General features: G+C 38.7%; 3 protein-coding genes across 6 annotated transcripts in view; 1 reads left to right on the top strand and 2 right to left on the bottom strand.

The window, feature by feature from the left end:
* Window positions 1–10,105, bottom strand: part of agap1 (ArfGAP with GTPase domain, ankyrin repeat and PH domain 1) — a 234,948-nt gene extending 224,843 nt beyond the window's left edge. For all 3 annotated transcript variants that reach the window (XM_079841021.1, XM_079841022.1, XM_079841020.1), the window contains exon 1: window positions 8,988–10,105. In XM_079841021.1, the coding sequence (XP_079697147.1) occupies window positions 8,988–9,150 (163 nt within the window). In that variant the 5' untranslated portion in view covers window positions 9,151–10,105. The remainder of the gene's footprint in view (window positions 1–8,987) is intronic.
* A 1,952-nt stretch (window positions 10,106–12,057) lies between these two features.
* Window positions 12,058–16,039, bottom strand: faimb (Fas apoptotic inhibitory molecule b). 2 transcript variants are annotated; one of them, XM_079840083.1, is made up of 4 exons: window positions 15,754–16,039; window positions 14,646–14,887; window positions 14,159–14,208; window positions 12,058–13,945 (listed from the first exon to the last, which is right to left on the bottom strand). In XM_079840083.1, exons 1-4 carry the CDS (start codon window positions 15,822–15,824, stop codon window positions 13,796–13,798), a joined length of 513 nt encoding a protein of 170 aa, XP_079696209.1. In that variant the 5' UTR covers window positions 15,825–16,039; the 3' UTR covers window positions 12,058–13,795. The 2 variants fall into 2 exon arrangements, with proteins under 2 accessions (XP_079696209.1, XP_079696208.1); XM_079840082.1 differs by having other exon boundaries at window positions 14,646–14,874.
* Window positions 16,040–17,951: 1,912 nt separating this feature from the next.
* Window positions 17,952–26,354, top strand: ccdc80l1 (coiled-coil domain containing 80 like 1). The gene is made up of 7 exons (XM_079841015.1): window positions 17,952–20,091; window positions 21,007–21,163; window positions 21,230–21,366; window positions 21,466–21,617; window positions 21,709–21,812; window positions 25,492–25,575; window positions 25,700–26,354. The coding sequence occupies exons 1-7, from the start codon at window positions 18,439–18,441 to the stop codon at window positions 25,996–25,998; spliced, it is 2,586 nt and encodes an 861-aa protein (XP_079697141.1). The 5' UTR covers window positions 17,952–18,438; the 3' UTR covers window positions 25,999–26,354.
* The last annotated feature ends 212 nt before the right edge of the window (window positions 26,355–26,566 follow it).

Genomic DNA, 26,566 nt, shown 5'->3' with positions numbered 1-26,566 from the left:
GTCCTCTGAGAACTAGGTTAGTCTATATGAGGAGGATGGGCTAAAAGAGTTTCCCATTACTGCAGAGTGAGAGGTGAATATTTTCCACTTCCAGTTTCACAAGGATATAGACAGAAACACTTGAGTGTTGCCCTAGAGAACGTCACTGCAGAAAAGTCTGTTGGTTAAGCATTTCTGGATAATGCAGCAAATGACAGTGGAGTTGTTAATTACATGTAACAATACTTGAATATCTTGTCATTTAGCCGGTCTTTTAAATTCCCTCATCTTGATCTCTCTTATTATCTGGCATCTGGTCTATTATCTGAGAAGAATGCAGAAACAGATTCAAGGCTTAAACAGGAATGAGACAACAATTCTGATTCACCCAGCACATTTTTCAGAGGGCACGGGTGCACAGGTCTGCTGAAAGGATGACAATGTGGAGAGATAAAAGCAGTAAGAGAGGGGTGAGGGTGTTGTTTTCGCTTTAGACTGGAAAGAACAAATCGCTATTCAGCTGAGAACTTTTGCTCACTCACCACCCACACGGAGAAGGAAAATGATAAACCGAGGGAGTGAGAGGGAAAGGGATGGAGAGTGAGCTGATCTCGACTCGAGAGTCTTTACAGCTTTGCCTGTGGCAGTGTTTCATCTCTTTCCTTTGAAAGTGACTTAGAAGAGCTCAACTTCCTCTACTGCCTTCTACTACCAATAAAGAAAAAAAAGGCCCTTGGGACTGACCCATCATGCTACTAATGTTTTGTCCTACTGACTGTTAGTGAATCAGAATCCCAAATTATGTACCATCTTTGTTTTGAGAACAGCAAATAAACACCTCGCATCTTTATGTCTGCGTTTCACCGTTTTTGTCCAGCAAAAGCAGAGCTTTCTGAAGATGTGCTCCAAAGTGGATATATTTGAAAATGCTATTTTCACATAGTAGAGTGGACCATTGAAAACAGAGGTTTTCGAAAACATTGATGCATGTGACGCATTTTGTACTCAGAAAAAAATATATGCAAAAAACAGCTTGTGGGTCGTCACAGGTTGTAGTACTGCAAGATGTTGCAAAAAAACCTTTTAAATGGGTACATTTATCGTGTTTGCTATATCATTTTTGATTGGAGTGGAAATCTATTTACTAAATAATAAACTAGATGTTAACTTGACTGACTGCTTAATTTACCCTTTAAATGGACGACTTTGTACTTAATAGTAATGTGAACTTTAAACCCTTTAAACCTTTAAAAAATCTGGCACCCCAACAGTAGAGAATAACAGATCAGATGAACAATATACAACCCCAAATCAGAAAAAGTTGGGACAGTATGGAAAACGCAAAAAAAAAAAAGAAAAAAAAGTGATTTCTAAATTTACTTTGACTTGTATTTCATTGCAGACAATATGAACAAAAAATATTTCATGTTTTGTCTGGTCAACTTCATGTCATTTGTAAATATGCATCCTTTCCTGTCATTCAGACCTGCAACACATTTAAAAAAAAGTTGGGACAGTAAAGCATTTACCACTTTGTAATGTTGCCATTCCTTTTCACAACACTTAAAAAGACGTTTAGGGACTGAAGACACCAAGTGATGAAGTGTTTCAGGTGTAATTTTGTCCCATTCTTCCTGCAAACAAGTTTTAAGGTGGGTAACAGTACGGGGTCTTCGTTGTCGCATTTTGCGCTTCAAAATGCGCCACACATTCTCTATTGGAGACAGGTCGGGACTGCAGGCAGGCCAGTCAAGTACCCGTACCCTCTTCCTCCGCAGCCAGGACTTTGTAATGTGTGCAGAATGTGGTTTTGCATTGTCTTGTTGAAATATTCATGGACGTCCCTGCAAAAGATGTCTTCTTGAAGGCAGCATATTATGCTCCAAAATCTCTATGTACTTTTCAGCATTAATGGTGCCTTCACAGAAGTGCAAGTTACCTTTGCCAAGGGCACTGACACAACCCCATACCATGACAGACCCTGGCTTTTGGACTTGTTGCTGGTAACAGTCTGGATGATCCTTTTCTTCTTTGGTCCGGAGCACACAGCGTCCATTCCTCCCAAAAAATACCTCAAATACTGATTCATCTGACCACAGTACACGTTTCCACTGTGTGATGGTCCATCCCAGATGCCTCCGAGCCCAGAGAAGTCTTCTTGACACTGTTAACATAGGGCTTCCTTTTGGCACAGTACAGTTTTAACTGGCATTTGTGGATGTAACTACGTATTGTGGTACTTGACAAAGGTTTGCCAAAGTAGTCCTGAGCCCATGTGGTGATATCGCTTATAGATGAATGACGATTCTTGATGCAGTGCCGCCTGAGGGATCGGAGATCACGGTTGTTCAGCTTAGGCTTGCGCCCTTGTCCTTTACACACTGAAATTCCTCCAGATTCCTTGAATCTTTTAATTATGTTATGCACTGTTGAATGTGAAATATCCAAATCTCTTCCTATCTTTCTTTGAGGAACATTGTTTTTAAACATTTCAATAATTTTCTCACGTATTTGTTGGCAAACTGGCGATCCTCGGCCCATCTTTGCTCCTAAAGGATTAGACCTTTCTTGGATGCTGCTTTTGTAACAAATCATAATTACAATCACCTGTTGACATCACCGGTTTCAAATCACATCATTATTTAACCATTTTACCTCATTACTAGCCCTAAATTGCTCCTGTCCCAACTTTTTTTGAAATGTGTTGCAGGTCTGAATGACAGGAAAGGATGCATTGCATATTTACAAATTACATGAAGTTGACCAGACAAAACATGAAATATTTTGTGTTCATATTGTCTGCAATGAAATACAAGTCAAAGTAAATTTAGAAATCACTTCTTGTTTTTTTTTTTTTGCGTTTTCCATACTGTCTTTTTCTGATTTGGGGTTGTATAATCAGTGGCTGCAGTGAGCACTTTTGACAGTGCCTCACAAGCTTACGGTGCGTGCCCACTGGTGCGGGGCGAGCATTTTCAATTCATTCCTATAAAAATTGAGCTTCATGCTCACGCGATGCATTGAGGGACTGACAGTGAACCGGAGAAAGCATTGAGAGCGACCAAGTCAAGTCAAGTCACCTTTATTTATAAGTGGTTCAAGTGGTCCACTTGAACGCTGTTGCAACAACTGTTTATTGTTTTGTTTTTTTCTGCTGATCTCCCACGCCCCCCCTGCAGTACCTGCGCGTCCCACATTTTAAAAATCGAATTTTCTGGTTTCAACTTCACGCGCAAACAGTGCGGTGGCAGAAGCAGTGCGTATGGAGAGCGGCACCTGAACCGCGGCTTGTGTAGTGCAAATACAGACAAATATCGTCAATTCTGTCACCTTTTCTGGTGTTTTCCTACGACCCCTGTCTGTCTCGTGCCTTGATTTATGATGGGCAGCATATACCTGCTGAGAATGCGACGTGTTCCCCTATGTCCCAAACACATGCATATAACATGCTGTATATCGCTAGTTTACATGATAAAAGTAACCTTAAAGTTAAGATATGCCTCTAGTTTTAATCATTTAAACGGGCCTTTGAAGTTTGGGCAAACACTTGTGGCAGTGTTGTGTTTTCGGTTATTTTATAAAAAAAAATTCACAGGGCTGGATGTCATATGGTGATTGTGAAACACACGGAACACTTGACTTCACTACATCATTTCATGGTGAAACGTGTTCCTTTTCATGTTAAGGTCAGTTTTGATCCAGAACAATCCAATGTGGCTTTAATTCAGCGTGAGCAGCGCGGCTAAAATAGACTCGGCGGCAAAACGATCGTAGCAGCGCCCTGCGTGCAGTGGGAATGCTCTAATCTGTTAACATGGGCGCCGGAAAAAATATGTGCTGCTTACGCGTGCAGTGTGAAACTGGCCTTAAAGGGTTAGTTCACCCAAAAATGAAAATAATGTCATTTATTTCTCACCCTCATGCCATTCCACACCCGTAAGACCTCCGTTTATCTTCGGAAGACAAATTAAGATATTTTTGTTGAAATCTGAAGTCAGTGAGGCCTCCATAGGGAGCAAAGGAATTTACACTCTCAAGATCCATTAAAGGGTTAGTTCACCCAAAAATGAAAATTCTGTCATTAATTACTTACCCTCATGTCGTTCGACACCCGTAAGACCTCCGTTCATCTTCGGAACAGAAATGAAGATAATTTAGTTGAAATCTGATGGCTCTGAAAGGCCTCCATTGGCACAATGGCACGGTTCACTCTCAAGACCCTTAAAAGGTACTAAAGACGTCGTTACAAAGTCCATCTCACTACAGTGGTTCTAAAATAACTTTATGAATCGGCGAGAATAGTTTTTGTGCGCAAAAAAACCCTAAATAACGACTTACATAGTGATGACGATTTCAAAATAAGGCATCATGAAGCTTCGAAGCGTTATGAATCAGCGAGTCGAATCAGCGGTTTGAATCGCCAAATTTCAGCAGTTTGACGGTTTGACACGCGATCAGAATCATCATTCGGCTCACTGATTCATAACGCTTAGAAGCTTCAAGATGCCGTGTTTTGAAATCGGTCATCACTATACAAGTCGTTATTTAGGGGTTTTTTGCGCACAAAACTATTCTCGTCGCTTCATAAAGTTATTGTAGAACCACTGTAGTGAGATGGACTTTGTAACAACGTCTTTAGAACCTTTTATGGGGCTTGAGAGTGTAAAGTGCATTGTGCCAATGGAGGCCTTTCTGAGCCCTCGGATGTCAACTAAAATATCTTCATTTGTGTTCTGAAGATGAATGGAGGTCTTAAGGGTGTCGAACAACATGAGGGTAAGTAATTCATGACAGAATTTTGATTTTTGGGTGAACTAACCCTTTAATGTATTCTCTCATTCACAGCTACACTATTTAACCCAACTATGACGACTTCCGCTCTGAGAAACCCGGAAATGTGAAAAGGGTCTATAAGTGGTGGGATATTTTGCTTATAAAATGATGTGCCAGAAGAATAACGTGAGAACTTTATGTCTATGTAAGGTTTTGCACACAATAGATAATTTGTATTTTCTGACATTTGTAGACAAGACTTTTGGAAAACACCAGTGTGGACAGAGAGAATTTTTTGGAAACGAAAACACCATTTTCAAATGTATCTGGATAAATGTAGATATAGCCTATGTGGGAACAAGTGAAGGTCAAGCAATCTACTACTCTCATAACTAGAAGAGACGGTTACTGCCCCTAATCTGCCTCTTTATTGTTTGTGTTCAGAACCCCACTGAGCCATTTAATTCAACTGTACTGGTAGCTTGTTAATCCCTGAACCCAGTCTAGACTTCGCACACTCTTCAGCATATGCCCCCCCATATGCTGCCCCGTTCCTCTCTCCTAGCTTCAGTCTCTACGGCCGTGCTTCGGGGGCTCCTAATTAAATATAAACAGATATATGGTCTCCTTGCAGCCATTGCCCCGGTTAGCATTCTACTGCACCAAATGCTCAGTGCAATTTAAGCAGAATGCTGACAGCTCTGAGAAACACCAAAGAGATAGCCAAAATCTTTAATGTGCCAGACAGACTGGCCATAAAAGCAGAGTATGACTCAGCAGTAGGATGTGAGATGTAATTTTAAGGATGGACCCATTTGACAGTGCAATCCTGTTGCTGCCGTTCCACGTGGTGACGCATGCTCCTCGTGCGCATTTAACGAACTATATGGATGGCTGTGACTACATCTCCGTAATGGTGCCCTTCACACAGATTGGATGGAAGGGGCTGTGTTTCTGACATCTGCATGATGCTGCGACCTCTCATTTGGAGGAGGTGTGTTGCATAGCACTGTTGCCCTAGCACAATAACCCCAGCCATTAGATCTGCCAGACATTTCCTAGCTAACAACCCCATCAGGGAACCTGTCCTGCATTGCAAAAACGGACAGTTTCGGGAGAGGCTTTTACCAGACACACAATGAGCTTCTCAGAGAACAACAGAACTATGAGTCCACTTATAATCAATGTTTTTAGGCACTTTTATTTGAACATTAGGAGGGAAAAAAATATCTGCAAACAGCAATTATGGGGCCACACACCAGTGCCAAAGTGGTGCAGAGACATCCTCCTTTTTGCTATCAAATTAATTGCTGTGTTATACGAGAACATCTACAATGAACTGCTATAGGAGTGAAATTCAAAACGGCTTGACACAACAGACCAAATTGGTAAAGCACAGCATTTTATGACAAAATTAATGACTGAGGAACTAGGGCTGGACAATTATGACAAAAATCATAATTGTTGATTATTCCCTTGAAATTGTAACTGCGATTATTAATTACAATTTATATTGAATGATGTTTTGAATAGCTTTATACCATTGTTTGAAGCAACTGCATGCTATATTTTATATAAAAATAAGCTGAAAACATTCTTCCTGAAGAACTTCTCATTAAACCTCAAATGTCAACTATACATTGGTTTGATTTCTTTCTTGTATAAAAAAAAAAGTAAAAATATGCATGGTATTATAATGTTATACTAAAACTAAAATTAGAACAATGGAAAAAAAAATAACCTGTAAAAGAAGAAAAAAAAACATCTTAAGCATGCAGAATATTGTAAGTGGACTTTTTTGTAATTGCGCCTTTGAACGATTATGAAATTGTGGCATCCGTAATTGTAATCACGATTAGAAATTCGATTAATTGTGCAACTTTGTGCGGACAGTAAAGTATGAATTTAGGTAGAAGTTTTCCAAAGTTATACAAAATTCAAAATGTCGTAAAATCTATTTGACAGAAATTGATGCAATTCGCACTCTAAAGAATTAATAGTTATTTGTAGGCTATACAGTTCAAAAGATATCAGCAAATGGAAGATCAAATTTGAACTGTTGGTGGCAATATAGAGTTGACATGACAGATTCAAAACTTGGTCAGGACACTTTTCAGACTATCCCCAATCAATGTACCAAATGCCCAAAAGATATTTTCCATCAATTAATGTTTATGCACATATTGGGGCATTACATTGCAAATGCTAGATAAAACACCAATATGTAAATAAAATGCTCACAAAAGCATATTTGCACACTTTTGCTTTCACCCAGTATAAAATCAACATGAAATCAAAACTGACCACCTTTTCCTTTAATACTTGTATTATTGTGCATGAGCATTCTCGGAAGGCCTGTTTCATCCAACATTCATACAAATCTTCTTTTCTATGCACAAGCTACACTATTCATTCTTATAAATGTCATGCCCTTTATGCAAGAAACAGGGAGGCCAAAGTGTCGCACAGATGCGCGTCTCCGAGATCACAAACATGCCTTGCATAGAGAGCAATCTGCTCAGGCTCAAACCAACCCGTCCCTGATGTGTCAGCAGGCGTCTTGTGTAAAATGAAGTAAAGTGCACACCAATGTAAATGCTACACCAGTCTAATATCTGAAGACAGACACGCTTCAGATCACAGGGCGTGTTAAGTATCGGTTTTCAGCTCAGATTTGCCATGTTAAACTAGAGGTACAGTGAGTAGTTATTAATGAAAGTGGCATCAAAGTCTCCACCTTTACACAATAAATGTTTTTGGGATACTTTCTGCAGAAATTAAATTCACTACTACGAAGTAACATAGCTAGTAATGACAGCAGCATGGTTAGTAAACCACTGAAATGCCAGAAGTCAATCAGCTTTGGCAACAAAACAAACATAACAACCATCAAGTTCTGCTTTTAGAACGACAACTTTGACTCATGACCACAACATAACATGTACGATGAAAAATTCACCATATATATTCCACTAAGCAAGTAAACACTTCATTCCCAAGCTTCTTTTAGGTAGTCTGTCTTGGTTCTTTAGGAATTAGACAGGCCGGGGTCTGTCGAGGGGGTGTGTTATGCTAGTGACAGGTTTGTCTATGTCAGGCTGATCCATGTGCATGTCTCAGCAAGTCAAGAACCATTTTACTTTCATTGAAAGGGGTCAGAGATTCATACATCAGCTTTGACAGAGACATGTCCCTGACCACACACACACAGCCGATAACCCACTCATTACCAAAACATTCACTGCAATCTAGTAGAACACAGAGTTTCATTTCAAGCACAATGCTGGTAAACTGGCAAAACTGACAGTATTGTAAATAGCATTTGTGTAAAAAAAACCATGATGATTGCCTCTTAACTACTGTATTACATTAAAACAATGACACACCGGCTGTGACAGCCACCACCCTGCAAATAAAAATCTTCATACAAACCACACTTAAACACTATCTTCAATCCTCTACAAGAAGCAAGAATGAAAGCTTCATCTGACACAAACCATCAACAATTCCTTGTTACAGTACAAGCCTTATTCAGGGTAAATGACATTTATTTTTCACAAATTAAATGAAGGCTGTGCACAGACAGATCAAAGTGTTGACCTGTTGTCAAATCAAAGACTATACAGCCCATTGAACAGACTGTGCATTTATATAACCTGGTTTTACAGTGAAAAATCAATAAATATGGCATCTACCTGGCTGACTAAAATTGGATCATCTGTGTTTAAAGTTTGACTCAAACATCTCTCTCACGCTTTCAATATGACAATCTGAAACCTCAGATGTCTTGAAGACAAGGAAATTGTTCAAAGAACAAATATAATCAGTAACTACAACAACCAATAAAACGTTAGAAATAAGATTTACTACCTCTCATTTCTAGAAGCCAAGAGTCCATACCTTTTTCTGAGATTTAAAAAGAATGTGTACTTGTCATGAGAAGAGAGAGAAATAATAATCACCCTTTGGAGTGGCTTGATTTGTAATGCCATTATTCATTATGTAATCTAATCCTCAAGTATTTTTTAATGACACTAGGAGTGGACACAGATTTCATAAAAGTGTCATGCTATGCAGGTTTGTCCCATCCCATATTCACCATGGCATCCAGAGTTTCCTGCAAACTTGGTATTACACACCACTGACATACACAACGAAATAAATGCAATGAATATAGGATAAAGATTCTGAAAACTGTCTCTTGAAGGAGACTCAAACGCCCTTGTTGCCCTTACCTTCAATGGCAATGACGTGCTCTCGGATCTGATTCTGCAGCAGTGGATCCTCCACCCGCTCCAGCAGCTCGTAGATGGAGTAGATGTTCGGATGGACGGACTCGAACCTCTGGATCTCACCTCTGATCGCAGCCGAGTTCGCCAGGTGTTGCTGATAATTCATGTTTGCAATGTGATCTCTTCAAATGGAACCCGATATGCAATTATCTAAAGAGTGTTTGCAGATGATTCAGGGATACTGATGTCCTGGCAAACACAGGAGCGAGATCAGATGTCCACATGAGGTCTGAGGTCAGCTCCAAACGATTTTGGTCAAAAACAAAACAAAACTGCAAATGATCCCAAATGTACACAATAGGATGCAATCACAGATGGCAGCGAAAATAACTTATAAGAACATGAACGATTAGGCATTCAACCACCTAACACCTCATGCGAGACTAACATCTAGCAGCGGCTTTGATATCAGTGCATGTAATATTTGAGTATATGTGTATTACAACAGATGTCCAGACGCTGGAGGGAGAGCTGCAGCTGTCCGGATCTGAAATCCCAGGATACAGTCATATGCCCCATATCCTCGTAAATGCAGCATAAAAACACAGAAGCTCCACCAAATCACCATGCATCGTCATTACGGACTATAATAGGCAAGTGAAGGCCATATCAGGTCTACAGTCCGAGGCGAGAACAGTCCACATGGTCGCGTCCGGCTGTGTGCTTCATACACACAGACCAGTTTAAGCGGCAAAAGGGGTGAGACGAAGATAAATTAATAAAAAGTCAAACTCGCGGAGAAACTACAGTTCGCACAAACGAGCTGGATACGGTATGTCTGCTGTGTTCCAAGCACAGTCAACTCGCTCTCTCCTGTTGTTCACTTCGGCTCATGCTGACATTACAACCAATGAAAGACTTTCTGCGGTCTCGATGCGAAACCACAAAACCATAGAGGTACGCCAACCTCAACGAGATACTATCGTCAGGGGGGTTTTCGGGTATCTCTTGTTTTATCCGCAAAGATGGGTGCATTCCCTTTCCACCCGCACTGAGGTCCGTCCCGTCTGTATCCTCTCAAACATCATTGCGCCTGCTCCTTCCTTTGGACGCTTCCTACTGGAAAAACGTCGGCGCCTCGGAGCCGTCGTCCAGGTCGTAGCTGCGTTAATTATGCGCAGCCCGTTGTTATAAAAACGCATACAGGTCGCCACATACTGGATGGGGGCGCTATAGTGCGCATTCATCTTACCCTGAACACATGTGTTGTCTGATTAGTGGAAACCACAAGAGTGACTTGTTTGGTCTCAGTTCTGTGACACACTTTTGGATATGACCTCAGAGTCTTATGATAACATTGGTGTGACCATCCCTTTAAATACAATGTGCATTTTCTTTTAAATTGTAGAATATTTAGATATATCTACAGACAAATGATGCAGGATAATGATGCAACTACCTTATGGGGATAAAAATGTCCCCACAAAGATGGCAACATCCGAAATCATTGTCCTTGTGGGGACATTTTTTGGTTATAAATCATACTACGTGATGTTTTTGAAAATTAATAATGCAGAACGTTTTCTGTGATGGGTAGGTTTAGGGTTAGGGGATATAATATGTAGTTTGTACAGTACGATTGATTAAATGATTATATCTGGATTGTCCACATGTTTGTGTGTGTGTGTGTGCGTGCGTGTGTGTGTGTGTGTGAGAGAGAGAGAGAGAGAGAGAGAGAGAGAGAGAGTCATTAAAATACTAAATCAAATAAATTTTGTTTTTTACAATTTAGTTCAATAATTGAATAACCAACGAGAGACGAAGCAGAATTCCAGTAAAAGAGATTAATCTGAAAGGTACATTTATTCTATGACCTAGGCATGGATAAAGGCCTATACATATTTAATTACCCATATTTTAATTGAAGATATGTTAGTAGCAACTCTAATCAAACTGGACGATTTCACTCATTTAAGGGGTCGTTTAGGGGTCGATTTAAATTGCATTGCCCCCTATGTAGGCCTCACTGAGCCTTCGGATTTCAACAAAAATATCTTCATTTGTGTTCCGAAGATGAACGGAGGTCTTACTGGTGTGGAACGGCATGAGGGTGAGTAATAAATTACATTATTTAAATTTTTGGGTGAACTAACCCTTTAAGTGTAACACTAGTAAACTTTGGCTAAATCCGAAATCGACCCCTAAACCCTCAATCACTATTCCCTATGTTAGTCCACTAATAAAGTTCACTTGAACGAGTGAATGAAAAGGAGTGAGTGAATTCGGACAGCCCTGAGCACAGATCGGCTGTACACTCGTTGTTGCAGTGCAGTGTGGCACTCGATAATGTCCACTATGGTTTCGGATACCACCAATACCCTATTTGAGGGTATAGGGCCAATTTTGGCTTCAGCCTTTGAGTGCACAACTAGTTTGTAAATGGTTTTTCGTTTGTACTGCAACTATAGCCGTATACTGATAGTTTACTATTTAAATACTTTATAGTTATATATATATATATATATATATATAGTAGCACAGAATAGTTTTTTAGTTTATGAAATTACACTTTGAAGTACTCTCAGTAAACTACTAGTTTAGTCATTTAAATTATACATTTTTACTGTAAGTTTTCTTTAAAGTGACCAGCATTTTTTTTTAATGCCAGCCAGCGACAGCATTTTTGATCATTTTCACAAAACTTTCATGGCTCCCAGAATATTTTGTTGTATTAATATCTGAACGGAGCTTCTGATTTTTATTAAATTGTATTTAATTTTTATCAACACTTGAATGTGAGTAAGTTTCATAAAAAGGCAACATTTTGAACAAAAAGCTGCGAAAAATAGCATTTTTGTCAAATGGTGCATTCAAGTCCTCCTGGGAAGTTCGTATTTACGAGATAGGAAGTCGTGTTTACGACGTCAAGTGCGTTCAAGTCACTTTCGTCAGAGTAACAGGGCGGAGTACTTTCTCTTAATTAATTTCACAAAAATACAGCAAGGTTCTTAAAATCTACTTCCAGGAAATAAGAACAAGGAATGTGCATCAGGTGTGTTTTGTTTTTTATGTTTTTAATTAATTTATGAAGCCACTGTAAATTTTATCGTTACATATTATATTGTTATTATAATGCTATCATAGTAAATACCTGACACTATCAATGCTAAATACCTTTAAAGGTTCAGTGTGTAGTATTAATGAGGATCTATTGACATAAATGCAATATAATATATATAGCTATGTTTTCAGTGGAGTATAAAGACCTTATATAATGTACCGTTATGTTTTTATTACCTTAGCATGAGCCATTTCTATCTACATACACCATGGGTCCCTGACAGTGAAGTCGCCATTTTGCGCTGCAATGTTTCTACAGTAGCCCTAAAAGGACAAACTTCTCTACAGAGTGCTAGTCACTCTCTGCTTTCTCCGACGATGACATTTTTGTCCTGTGTCGGCCACCGTAGCTTCTCTATTGCTCCGAAAGGGGGGGGGGGGGGGTGCAATTCACAACCTCACCGTTAAATGGTGCTAAAAATCACACACTGCTAAGTATTGTAGTATTCCCCCATGTTTCTCACTAACACACCCCCAACTCGAAAAGATCAGGGCTTAAAGAAAATTCTGAGCTTCCCATTAGTATTTACGACTTTATGGTAGCGTTCATGTGCGTTCACTATACGATCTTTACGACATGACTTGAATGCACCAAAAGACTACTTCATGATCGGATTCATATGGACAATGGAGTCGATCATGTATATAAACACTCCTATACCTCTTTCTGTGTCTACATTTCATTTGGTAACATTAAGCATTTATATGCTCTTTAATGTTTGATGATCATGTTTATTTACATTTGCGTAAGCAATGCGTCTATCGCTTGTTTCTGCTTCTTCTTCACCTGTGTTTTGATCTGGAGATTGTGTACTCTTTCAGAAGATGCATAATAGCGCCGCAAGCGAAAGTGCGAGGACAAACGCCCTTTACCAAAAAACACTCCATCTTCAACTTCAAAATCGTCCAACATCGTCGGTTTACTTTTTTTGTTGTTGCTAAAGGGCATTTGTATTAGGCTTCGCATGTGCGCGTTGTAACCACGGGGGCGGTACTTCTACCTACGTCTAGTGTGACATTTCGACGTGATTGTGCAATCATTGGCGAGCCGCAGAGTAGCGCAAGATGAGCAATTTAGGTTAAAAAGTATAAAATATTTTTTTATTTTAAATTACAGATAGTTTCACTAGATAAGACCCTATCCCTCGTCTGGGATCGCGTAGAGCCTCTGAAGCCCTTTGAAACTGCCTTGATTTGGATTTGGACCTTCAGCATTTTGTTTGCATGGAAGTCAATGGTGTGGAGAAAAATCCTGGAATGTTTTCCTCCAAAAATTGTATTTCTTTTCAACTGAAGAAAGAAAGACATGAACATCTTGGATGAGATGTGGTAGGTAAAATATCAGGTAATTTTCATTTTGAAATGAACTAATCCTTTAAAAAGTACACTGAAACAGCTATTAATTAAATGTGTTGAGATGAGATTTAAAAAAAAATTATACACCCCATCTTACCCTATAAAAGAGAACTTTTTTCTTTCACAAAATGTATAATTTATTCAAATTAAATGGGATTGTCTTTCTAAAGATATAAGACATTTAACAACTTTGAAGTTTCTTGTCCATGCTCTGAACAAATGCCAACATACTGGATTTATTGGGAAAAAAACTTTTCAGTGCCATCTGTATCTAATTCTGATAAAGTACACTGTTGCTAAATGTCTGGCACATCTGAGTTCTATTAGCCTCCATTTTACTCAATGGCCTCTTCTATCCTGATTCCATCCACCAGTAGGGAATGAACTATTCCATTCCGTTTTCTTCCACTAGTTGTTGCTTTTATGCAGCATTCATGGTTCCCCACTGCAAAGTGTGTCTCGGTTCCATTCTCGGTAAACTCCCCCTGCACACAGAAAATCAATATAAACATAGGCCTATAACTAAATAAGCACAAGCCATGGGAATGCTGTGCTACGAATAAGATGGTGTTTCATATTTCCACAGTGGTCACACAGCTACTCCATTAGCTGACGTGACTCAAACTTAATACAATGGACCAAAGTCTTTCATACTAAAGGCCTGTGACAGTCTAAACTGCAAAATTAAAAGTTCTCACCATGGTCTCCATTTTCTGTCCATTGCACCATATATCCATAGTGTCTTTCTCTATAGTGAAACAGAAAAAAATATAATGGTTTGCTAATGGTTGTCTTAATTGCCTTAACTTCAGAGATTACAGCTGAACTGTATGATGCCTGCCAAATCAAGCTGTTCTAGAAATGCAATGTGTACTGTATAATTTAGTCTATGGTTTTTAAACTGACACTTCAGACCCCCACATAAGATGATCCCCTTGTGAAAATAAAATATATAAAGTAGCTATATATTTTTATGTAAAAAAAATACATATTCGTACTGTCCAATGAATTTTTCTGCTGACCCCAAGCATCCCCCTAATTTGAAACCCCCTGATCTAGTCATCGTCTTCTTAAAAATGTGGATATAAATTACCTTGAGAAGAATAAGGGCTTTCAGAAAAAAAACTTAAAGAAAATTAGTTTTACATCATAAATAAAAAGGGATTTTTCCACTGTGTATCTTACCTAGAACTATCCTGTAATCAGCACCATCCATTTTCAGCACCCATGTTTTGGAAATTTTTGATCGGTTGTCCAAAAATGTTTGGAGACTTTTTCCGTTGATCTCCAGCGTGTACTCATAGGAAAACCCAGTGAGAGCCTCAATACTTATGGCTGCTTTTGTGTCTGTACTCCCAACAGGGAATGTTTCTTTGCCCACCAGTTTGAACATCCAATCCCTCCTCAACACCTCCTTAAAAACAGGACTTAATAAGACTTATTAATTATTGTACATTATCTCATTCATCTTTATATAGTATCAGATATTATCTTACATTATTCTCTTAATATAATAATAAATAAATTAAAGATTCAAAAAATGAAAATATAGAAAACATGGGGCATACACATGTACATATTTTTATTTTCATTCATATATATACACAAACAGTCAAACCAAAATTTATTCAGACACCTTGAACATTTTCTCACATTATCACAGTTTATAGTTAAGAAAATGGTGATAAAGTATGACAAGAACAAATTAATCTTGATAATGTCAGATAACTTTGATAGAAAGGCATGTAGCCTATTACATGGATTACAATCAACCAATCAGCTGTCAATTGTTAAATTTAAGTACAAATTTATAGGTCAACCAACAATGCTCAATTTTGTTCAGTCTGTGGTGTAAAAGGTGGCATTTAGATTTCTAGGCTAGGTGGCATTAGCAATTAAAGCAAAAACACGTAACCAAAACATGGTCAGGTCAAAGTGTCTGAATAAGTTTGGTCCCAATTTTTTTTTAATCAATTTTACTGGTAGTCCACTGTTTGAAGAATTTTTGGGTATAATATGTCACAGTTTACTTTATTTTGCTATCCTCACTTACATAAATTAACTATAGTGTGTCCTGCACCCACTATAGCAAAAAATATATCTGTATATGTATACTGTATATGTGTATAGACTATATATATATATATATATATATATATATATATATATATATATATATATATACAATTTGAATGAAAATAAAAACATGTACATGTGTAGGCCCTATGTTTTCTATATTTTCTATATAATACATATATACATAAAAACAAAAAAAAAATTGACTACCTCTCACCTTCCCATTAATGTAAATGACCCGTTTCCCTGTTGTGGTTCCATGTTCAAGCTCAATTCGATAAACCCCATCACTTAGCGACACATCCCACGCTCCCACAATGTCTCCGGACATACTGTATAAGCCTATTAAGATCCGCACAACCACTCTATAGTATTTTTATTTCTATGTAATGTTTTAGCATGGGCCTTGTCATAATAGCAGTCGTCATCATGTATAATTGCTGATTAAATCTCTGTATATTCTTGAGGAGGTTGCCATCCTGTGCTCGCTCAGCAACGAGTGCATTAGTGTAAGAGGCTTAACTTAGCAAAGAGGATGTTCGTGTGTGAAGACGGTTCTTTTCACTGCGAGCACATTTAAATAGGCATTAGGTTAAACAATTGTTTTTTTTTATCCTCTGCTGGTCACTGCCAATAGAATTTTGTTCTTGTGTTTAAAAAAAAAAACATTTTATCCTCAAAGTTGATTTGTTAGAAGCAGGAAAAATGAGCAAGAGTAAGGATTTGAGCGAGTATGACAAGGGCCAAATTGTGATGGATAGACGACTGGGTCAGAGCATCTCCAAACTGCAGCTCTTGTGGAGTGTTCCCGGTCTGCAGTGGTCAGTATCTATCAAAAGTGGTCCAAGGAAGAACCTGTGGTAAACCGGCGACAGGGCCAAGGCTCATTGATGCACGTAGGGAGCGAAGGCTGGTCCGTGTGGTCCGATCAAACAGACAAACTACTGTAGCTCAAATTGCTCATGAAGTTAATGCTGGTTCTGATAGAATGGTTTCTTTTACATCACTTGGATGGCTGGGTGCGTGTGTGTCACTTACCTGGGGAAAACATGGTTGTGGCTTCTTTCAGCAGGATAATGCGCCCTGCAGCAAAGCAAAAATGGTTCAGGAATGGTTTGAGGAGCACAACGAGTTTGAGGTGTTGACTTGGCCTCCAAATTCCCCAGATCTCAGTCGAGCATCTGTGGGATGTGCTGAACAAACAAGTCTGATCTATGGAGGCCCCACCTCGCAACTTACAGGACATAAAGGATCTGCTGCTAACATCTTGGTGCCAGATACCACAGCACGCCAGGGGTCAGGGGTCTAGAGGAGCCTTGATGGGTCAGGGCTGTTTTGCCAGCAAAAGTGGGACCAACACAAAATGTAATATAAAATCCAGTGCTTTTAAAGCATTACATGTTTTGTTTGTTCCAAAAGATTTACATATAAATTAAAGTCATTTACAAAATGTGAAAACGTGGTTTGCATTAAGCCCACAATCAATAACTGTATGATATGTTGTTTACATTCCAAATTGTCGGAGTGTTAAAAAAACACATAGAATATACACATTTCTATCACACATCAGTTTTATATTAATAAATGTTTCTAAATCTTTCCAAAATAATTTTGAGTAAATACAGTGAAAAAACAGATGCAAAAGTTAATTTTTCTAGTGCAAAAAAAAAAATCACATGTATAAGAAATATTAAGCTTAAATCTTTCCAAAACATGCTTAGCAGGATAAATTCTGTGTAGTGAAGTATTTTGTAAGACACTTCCTTAATTTTGTTATTAACACAAAACTGGCAATTTCCACGCTTTGACCCAAGAGATATCACCAAATAAAGAAGACGAAAATAATCTTGCTGCAGGAAAAGACACAGAACACAGATACTTTCTTATATCCTTATTGCTACATTTTTGCTTTAAAACATTAACATTATCAATGAAAATGTTACCACAAAGATTGTCCATATTGATTTCCACTGAATTAGAGTTATTTCTTGGTTAATTGAAATGTTTGTAGAAATTGGGCATATTCACTACCAATAGATGGCAGTCATCTCTCTCTCTCTCTCTCTCTCTCTCTCTCTCTCTCTCTCTCTCTCTCTCTCTCTCTCTCTCTCTCATAAAAAAATCTTGATCATAAATCTTAAATAAATAAAATTACGTTTTTCTTATTACGTTAAAAGCAGAAGCAGCTGCTACATGGCAAACAGTAGCTATTACGTACATGATCAATAAAGTTTAGTATTTAATCTTTAGAAATGACATATAAATCCCTTCACAACCCTATTTTATGCAATGTGAAGGTATGCAAAGTTAATGTAGAACACATTAGCAAGGCACGCTATTAACATATCGAGAGTATAAACGGGAGTGGGCGTGGTCAATCTGGCTGTGAGCCCCGCTTGTTCAGAACTTTCTTCCAGATCTCAGTCAGTGCGTGGAGAGCATTATGAAGTGTTGAGACGATGAACGTTTGATGAGGGTCTTTCACGCCGTTCTTTAAAGGATACAGAAATTTGACAAAGTGTTGTGGAGTTTTGCCTGTCCTTCTTGGAAACTACTTGACGTAACTGAATATTAGTATAATGAGGGAATGCATACGGAATAATGCATTTCTCTCAATCATTTGACAAACTCGTTCGCTTTGGATTATGACATAATATTTTTCTCTCGAAGACGAGTCGGAATTATTTTTAGTGGTTTTCGTTATATCCATTTTTTCACAGTTTTTTCATGTATTATTATGTCTTTGTTTAGTTAATGTAACACGAGTTAACGGTTAGTTTGTGCCTCGCTGCTGTTGGATCAAATTACCCTAAAACCATTTTCCAAACCTTTTCGCCTATTAATGTCATAATTTTGGGGTGGTTTCTATTTATGTTGTAGTCATATTACCAGTATTATTGCAATGAAAAATCATCAGGTACATGTCATTTTGTTGACTCTGACGTGTATTCAAGCATCAGACTTGGTCCTGGATTACACAGGATCAGAGGGAGGAAATTCACAATTACAATCAAACACTTTTGTCAAAAAGTACACAAATGATGTGGAATCTAGTAGAACATTTGCACGGTTATCCACCTCTGGAAACACACATTTACTCAGGAAACTTCAAAATGATCAGAACGTGGAGTCCTCACGGCCCCCAGCCAGGAGGGTCCTGAAAGGGCAAAGACCAGTCCCATACAGGAAACTCAGTGTAACTGACAGCATTCCTGCACAAGAACCTATTTTTCAATCTGCCCCATTGGGTGCAACTAGCTCCATAAACATCCTGGCTGGTTTTGCAGGTAAAAAACGTGTTCTGGTCATTTCAGCTCCCAACGACTCTGATGGCTATTACAGGTTGATGATGAACTTGCTCAAGCCGGACGTGTACTGTGAGATGGCGGACAGACACATGCAGCAGATTATAATGTTCCATGAAAAGGGGAAGATGGGAGGCAAGGTGAGGCGTGTTAGCAATCAGGGATCTCTGGTGGAGGAGTCATTGGATCCAGCCCTGGTGCCCAGACTGATGGGCTTCCTGAAGTTGGAGGATGGTAAGTTTGGGATGGTGCTGCTAAGAAAGACCCTTCAGGTAGCGGAAAGATACCCATACCCTGTTCAGCTGGAGGCAATTTATGAAGCGATAGACCAGACTCCTATGCGTAGACTGGAGAAGGCCAGGCAAAAGGGCTTTGTGCAAAAGTGCAAGACCGCTGGAGTTGAGGGCCAGGAAGTGCAGTCTGTTGGCTCAAATGCAGGTGGATTGCAGCCGCAGGTGAACACGACAGGACGACACAGGGTGAGACCAGTTCCTCAGCCCACCCAGATAACTCTGGCACAAATATCAACTACCATCAGTACCTCTACAATGACTAAAACCAAAAAACTTACAACGACTACCTTAAAAACTACAACCACACCTCCAACTACAACTACTATAACAACCACAGCGGCACCTTCTACCACCATTTTACCCTCAACAACAACTAGTATTACCACAAATGTACCCTCCACAATGGTTCAAACGCATCCACACACAACTGTACCCTGGACCACAGCTGTGCCCAATACCTCTGAGCAGGTACACAGGGACACAGCTACTCGTCTCTCTGTTACCTCTAACTTCTACAAACAACATAAAGGAAAACACTTAGACCACACGCAAAAGATTTCAACTGCAATCTCACCAACACAAGCATCCACACAGAAGGGCAAACTGCCTGTGGTAAAACATGGATGGAGTGAAAAGCTTAGTCAGCACACAAGAGAACGAGACACACAGAGGCCCACTGCTAATAAACCAGAAACAGAACATATTACCATCCAGAAGGGGAAAACTAAAGCTGACAGTGCCGACCGGAGGAAGAAGATGGATAGACCTGAAAAGCCTTTAAAGAAGATACCTGCAGGGAAAAAAGGACCAAAAGTGACAAATATCAGTGTTCAAATAAAAAACGCTGTGCGAAAACCAAATGTCTTTGAAGGAAGGGCAGTTGTGGACCAGGCAGCGAATCCCAGGAAATCGCTAGAAACTTTTTTGAGTTACTTTCAGAGAAGACGCCGGCTCATAGTACGTATTGTATCTGTGAGACACATGGAAACAATGACATAGAGATAGCTCAGGGCTCCACAATAAGGATGGCCTGTTGGCCTAGTGTGAGAGAGTTTCGGGCCAGTTGTCGAAACTGTCACATGCCCATTGGGTGAGGGTCAATGGGTCAACTTTTTCTGACATTTGGTGACATGGAATTCTGCTTATCAACTTTTGAAACTCGTCAGATAGCTATATAAATATGTATCATTTTTAGCTTTTATTGCAATTTGTTTAAATGCAATTTGAAAAAAAGTGATAGTTTTTAAATGAATGTTAAAGATGAGAAAATTATAATGTATATGACATTCTTCTTTCAGACGAATACAATCGGAGCTATATTAAAAAATATCCTGGCTAATCCAAGAATTATAATGGCAGTGAATGGCAGCCCAAAAAAGTGTATCCATCCATTATAAAAGTAGATATTTTACTTTATAACAGGTTAAATGTGGATATTTTTCTTATACAAACCCATCGATTCGCTTCAGAATGCCTTCATTAAGATTTATCAAATGCCCCCCCGGAGCCATGTGGATTACTTTTATAATGGATGGATTTTTGACACCTTTGTGGGCGTCAAATTTTAGGCTGCCATTTACGGCCATTATAAAGCTTGGATTAGCCAGGACATTTTTTAACATAACTCAGATTTTATTCGTCTGAAAGAAGATTGTCATATACACCTAGGATGGCTTGAGGGTGAGAAAACCCTGGGGTAGTTTTCATTTTTGGGCGAACTATCCCTTTAAAAAAAATGTTTAAGAGTGTTGATGGAGTTGCGTTTTTTGCTTATATGAAATAAATCCATTATGTTCCATAAAATTCAGAAGCATTTTGGTTCATATAAGCACTGAAATGATGTCTAAAAATGTTGGGTGTCTTTGTCTGCAGGTAATAACGGCTCCAGATGAGCAGAATCATGTGTACAGCGAACAGAGGGATGAGTACCTGGAGCAAGTGTGTGATATGGCCCTGCGTAAAATTTCCATCATCAGCATCTTTGGGCCGCTCACAAACAGTACTATAAAGATTGAACACTACCAGACAGGTCAGTGCTGCTTACAGTCTTTGTTTGTAACATATCGCAATGTCCTCATTCTCTTTTTTTTAACAGAACAGGATAAACCCTTACGAGGCCTGCCGGACAGTGATCTCATCAACCAGGACCTCATCACAGCATTTCGGAAGCATTTTGGGATGATTTATAATGATTTCAACATGGTGCTGACTGACTTTGACATGAAAGTCAAGGTGTGTCGTAAAAATCTTTGTCAGTGTGTATGAGATGTAGATGTAATCATTTATGACCTCATTTTATAACACGAAATGATGCATTCCTTGTTTCCACAGCAACGATATGAAGTCCCAATTGTTATGAAAGCAGTGTTTGACTACATTGACACATTGTCAACTCGCATTAAAGAGATAGAACAGCAGAGGAAACTTGCGGTTATGTGCAAGAAAGAAGACAAATCAAGATCTCTTGAGGACTTCCTATCTAGGTCCGAAATAACCTTACTTTATCATTTATATAATGTATTAACCTAAGGAATATGCTCATCTGCATGCTTTCTCATGTCATTGTCTCTTAAGATTCCGTTGGAGGCGGAGACTGTTTGTAATATCCACCCCTAGTGATGAAGAATGGGCCTATCAGCAACAACTCAACGTCATTAATACCCAAGCTTGTAATCTGGGTGAGGTCATTTAATTTCACTTCCACTGTGAAATAAACATGCACTTTTAAATGTGAACGTACTACTAGCGCTATTACAGTAGACTACAAAATGCTATAGACAAAACCAGAAATATGCAAAATGAGTCAAATGAGAAATGTTTAATTCCACAATCTATAGTGTAGGACAGTGTTTTTCTACTCCAGTCTTCAGGACCCACCTCCTGTCTCCCTGTTAAACACACAAAGTTTTAGCTGTTTACACAACACCGTTTTCAACTAAAAGCAGAATACTTTTTATGTTTTATGACAGTTCATTTACACGACAAAAGTGTTTTGGGGGCCTGAAAAAAATGCTACGTTTTGAAAACGATTTCAAAATGCCATTTTTTGATAACGATACTGTTATCGTCTACGTGTAAACTACAAAACTACAAAATTGGTAAAGTCACATGCATGCGTATTATGTGTTCAGTCCATAGGTGCGCAGTGTTACTTTAACAAATAACATCGCCAACTACTGGCCTGTCATGCATAAAACAGCATTTTTGCGGATCGTTTTTTAGTACATCGTTGTCGTATAAATGTACCCTAAGGCCGTGTGTCCACCAAAGCGTTTTTTCACGCAGCTGGCTGGCATATTCAATTGTTTTCAATGGGAGCGCCGCGTTTTTAGAACGGCATGAGCGTAACGAGGCGCTGAGCGAGTATTTCACGCTCAAGCGCTGAGCGTTCGGCATTTACTGATCGCAGAGAGTTGAAGAATGTTCAACTTTTAGCAAAACGCAGCGCTCATCACTGTCACTTTTCACCCAGCCGTCCAATCACAGTGGTTGGAGGGGAGGGACAAATACAACACCGACCAACCGCCACATTCTGCTTGTATACTGTACAACGTCAACAGATGACAACAAGCAGTATAATAACGGAACTAAATAATTTAAATCAAGAGCCAGAGCAAATACTTTGTAACAGAATTTTTATATAGAATCAATACAGACACAAACTATATGTGAAATGAGATACAAGTAACACTTCCGCGGATATTCCGTATCATAACAAGCAAAGAGTCTCAACTGAAAACGCTCTCAAGCGCCCACAGCGAGACGTTTTCAGCAGAGCGCTTTGGTGGACACACGACCTAAGAAGCCGATGATCTGAATCAGGTGTTTTAATGAGTGAGATATCTAAAACATTCTGGTACATGGGTCCCCAGGACTGGAGTTGAAAAACACTGGTGACGGTTATATACTATTACAGGGGTTCAAAAACATTTTTGTCTGCCAAACCCCTTATCCCGTCAGATCGCAGTTCTTTTCACATTACATGACTATCTGGGGTAGCATTTAGTTGCTGCTGTGTTCACACTGCAAGATGGATGGGCGACAGGGGGTTTCACACTGCATGAATTTTGAAGAGGAAGAATCGCAGACAACGCTGTCTCGTCCGCAAACTACGTTTTCACAAACAAACACGCGAGATGTGACAAGCCAACAACGCGAGATCACGCATGCGTCAGACTGGAGTTCTCGAGTCAAAATCTGGGTTAAAATCGTGCAGTTTGAACTCGGCATTAGACGTAAAATGTTTACTTGTTTTTTTGTTCACATTCGCATATTCACGGTTTTCTGATGTTGTTTAATGGTCAAATTAACTTTTTTTTTTTTTTTTTTTAACAGTTTTTAATTTAAAATTATCTATAGATATATAGTACTGGGCTGCACAACTTTGCCAAAAAGTTATATTGCAATTATTTTGTCATATATGGCAATTTAAACAGTGATATGACATTTACCTTATATGAAAACGCTGCTGAAACCCAGTAAGACCTTTTTTGGGGTCTTATTATTATATATTTTTTTATTTTGTATTATTATTATCATTAGTAGTAGTAGTAGTTGTTTAACTCTAATTATGAAAATGAAGACATAAATATGACTGCTGTAAATTACAGTTGTAAATAAAAAAATAAAAAACTGAATATTTGATCATTATAAAAAATAATGTTATTGTGTGGTTATAATAATGTTATTGTGTGTCAGTGTGTGGTTGCAAATAATGAAAATAAAGTCCAGGATTTAGTCACGGAAGTTAATTTTATAAAAAAAAACTGAAAAGAAACAAATTCTATTTATTTAAATATTTATTTATTAAAATTTTACATTTGATTTAATTAATTATTAGTTTTTCATCAACTCACAAACCCCCTTGCAGTTCCCTCACAAAACCCCTGATTTTAACCCTGCCATTAACCTATAATGTAAAAGACCTTAACGGTCATAATATAGTTCAGACAACATACACTATAAAGTGATTTGTAGCATTTGTAATAAGGCACTAAACATCCTTTAAACCTGCACTGTGTAAATTTTAACGGCATCTAGCGGTGAGGTTACGTTTGCAACCGCCCACCCCTCCCTTTTTGAAGCACATAGAGAAGCTACGGTGGCCGATACAGGACAAATATGTCGTCTGAGACAGCAGAGAGTAGCTAGCGCTCTGTAGAGCAGTTTGTACGTTTAGGGCTACTGTAGAAAAATGGTGGCGCGAAATGGCGACTTCACTGTAAGGGGACCAGCGGTGTATGGAGATAGAAATGGCTCATTCTAAGGTAATAAAAACTAAGGTCTTTATACACCAATGTAAACATAGTTATGTATATAATATTGCATTTCTGTCAATAGATCCTCATAAATATTACACAGTGCACCTTTAAACGTTTGTGGAATTGTTTTAATTTTCAGACGAACAGAATTGTTCATGACACAGTTGCGAGGCCAATCTGAGAATTGACTAGGTTAAGGCAAAATAAGAAAGTCGAGACTATATGAAACTGCACGCAAACTATCAATATTAGTACTTTTTTTGTAAAATGTAAACAGAAAGCTCTAAAAGCTTTGCTGTATCAACATCACCCCCACTTGTTCATGTAACAGAAAAATAGACACTTTTTGTTTTCTGAAATTCCATGTTAAGCATTTGTAAACAAATTTTGGGGTCCGGTGCGGTCAACACCCTATGCGATAATGTCAACAGCTGGAATTTGTTTGGACGTTCCAATCAAAAATGCATGACTTAAGTGCATTCTACACTATCTGGATGTCTAACCTTTATCAAACAACCGCATAATTCCAATTTAACAACCCACAACTAACATAAAAAGCTATTTGCACTCGGAAATCATCAAGTCCAATGCCAGAGGATTCTCCAGAGAGCTTTCCGCTAATAGAAACGCACATATGCTATTGGTACTTGTCTTTTAATTGGAACCAGCCCTCATCTGCACTAGAACCCTCAATTACTAAATGGCTCTGAGGAATGGCACTAATAAAAATAGGATGACGCAGTCCATTTACAGCTTTTTTTTTTTTTTTTTTAGCTATTTTGGAAGTAGGAACATTGTTAAGAATCTTTCTCTGCATTCCTTACAATCCAGGAGGACCTGTGGATGTTTAAATCGTGCATAGCGATCCAACAGAGACCACTTCCTCTCCGGGGCATGACAGCTTGATTGATGCCCTCATAAATGAAGGCCCGTTTTAGAACAAAAAACAACAACAGACATCTTTAATGCAAATCACATGCATGTTTCAGAGAACATCTCTGTAAAAATTCTCAGTTGAATCCAGTGTATAGTATGAGTCACCTTTTGTTGTTTATGTCTAGTCTTTCTGAGCAGCTACATTTTCATTCATTCACAGGGCTGCGTCATATATCCGTACTGAAAATCATTGGAAAAACCCTGGATGACAAGAGTGGAGTCCTGGAGCTCTATCCCATAAATGGTGAGAAGATTAGCGACTTGTTTCGCAGTGAACAAAACTCATTCACTTTCATTGCTGAAAGTGAACCTAGTGTGGAACTGTTTTATTATTCCAAAAACTGAGGAAACTGTGGTTTGTGTTGCAGGAAGTGCATCAGTGGACCGCGAGGACCTGTCTGCCTCGCTGGTGCAGGACATCAGAAACTACTTCCAGATCAGCCAAGAGTATTTCTCCATGTTGCTTGTTGGGAAAGACGGCAATGTGAAATCCTGGTACCCTTCCCCTATGTGGTCCATGTCAATCATTTACGAGCTGGTCGACTCCATGCAGCTTCGCAGGCAGGAGATGGCCATCCAGCAGTCTCTCGGCATGCGTTGCCCAGACGATGACTACAGTCACCATGATGGTTACCATGAGGGCTATCATCGTGGTTACGGTTATTAGGAATAGAGGGAGATGTCTTTGAGCCTATACACTCCCTACAGAGAAAAGTGTGAATAGTTTAAAATGTCATAAAACTTTGCCTTTGCAGTTTTCTTAGTAAACAGTACAATGAACACCTCATCTACTGTTTTGTGGAAGCTGATATTTAAAGTGCTGTTAATGTTTTTGATTCTGACTTTACTACTTGAATGTATTTGCATGTGTGTATGCAGTTTTTTCACTATACATTTATGAATGAACAATAATAAATATTCATTGGTAATAAAAAAAATCTAAGTGATTTGTGTATTTCGTTCCACAATTAATTATACACGTATTTTGTAGTTAAGTCCTAATTAAACATGTTTTATTCTGGGAACATTTTGTTTGGGCTCTTTTATCTGGAATTTCTCTACCGCCCTCTTTTGGGCATTCTGAGGTAGTGTAGTATGCTTTTGTAGTCATGAAGACATTTTGTAAATAAACATTTTTCATAACTTGTCTAATGACATGGGCGATATAAAATTAACACATTTTTAAAAAGGCTAAATGCGTTATTAGTATATGTAAAACACAACATTAAAATGTA

This window comes from Gobio gobio (genome assembly GCF_949357685.1).
Source record: "Gobio gobio genome assembly, chromosome: 17".
Lineage (NCBI taxonomy): Eukaryota > Metazoa > Chordata > Actinopteri > Cypriniformes > Gobionidae > Gobio > Gobio gobio.
This window is presented reverse-complemented; position numbering and strand designations above follow the sequence as displayed.

Bases quoted from the DNA above. Each gene is read 5' to 3' on its own strand.
- faimb (XM_079840082.1), bottom strand. From the start codon at position 15,867: ATGTCCGGAGACATTGTGGGAGCGTGGGATGTGTCGCTAAGTGATGGG. The intron at 14,209-14,645 runs GTAAGATACACA...GTTTCACTATAG, and splicing joins TGATTACAGGATAGTTCTAG to AGAAAGACACTATGGATATA. The intron at 13,946-14,158 runs GTGAGAACTTTT...TTCTGTGTGCAG, and splicing joins GACAGAAAATGGAGACCATG to GGGGAGTTTACCGAGAATGG.
- ccdc80l1 (XM_079841015.1), top strand. From the start codon at position 18,439: ATGAAAAATCATCAGGTACATGTCATTTTGTTGACTCTGACGTGTATT. The intron at 21,618-21,708 runs GTCCGAAATAAC...TTGTCTCTTAAG, and splicing joins CTTGAGGACTTCCTATCTAG to ATTCCGTTGGAGGCGGAGAC. The intron at 21,813-25,491 runs GTGAGGTCATTT...ATTCATTCACAG, and splicing joins TACCCAAGCTTGTAATCTGG to GGCTGCGTCATATATCCGTA.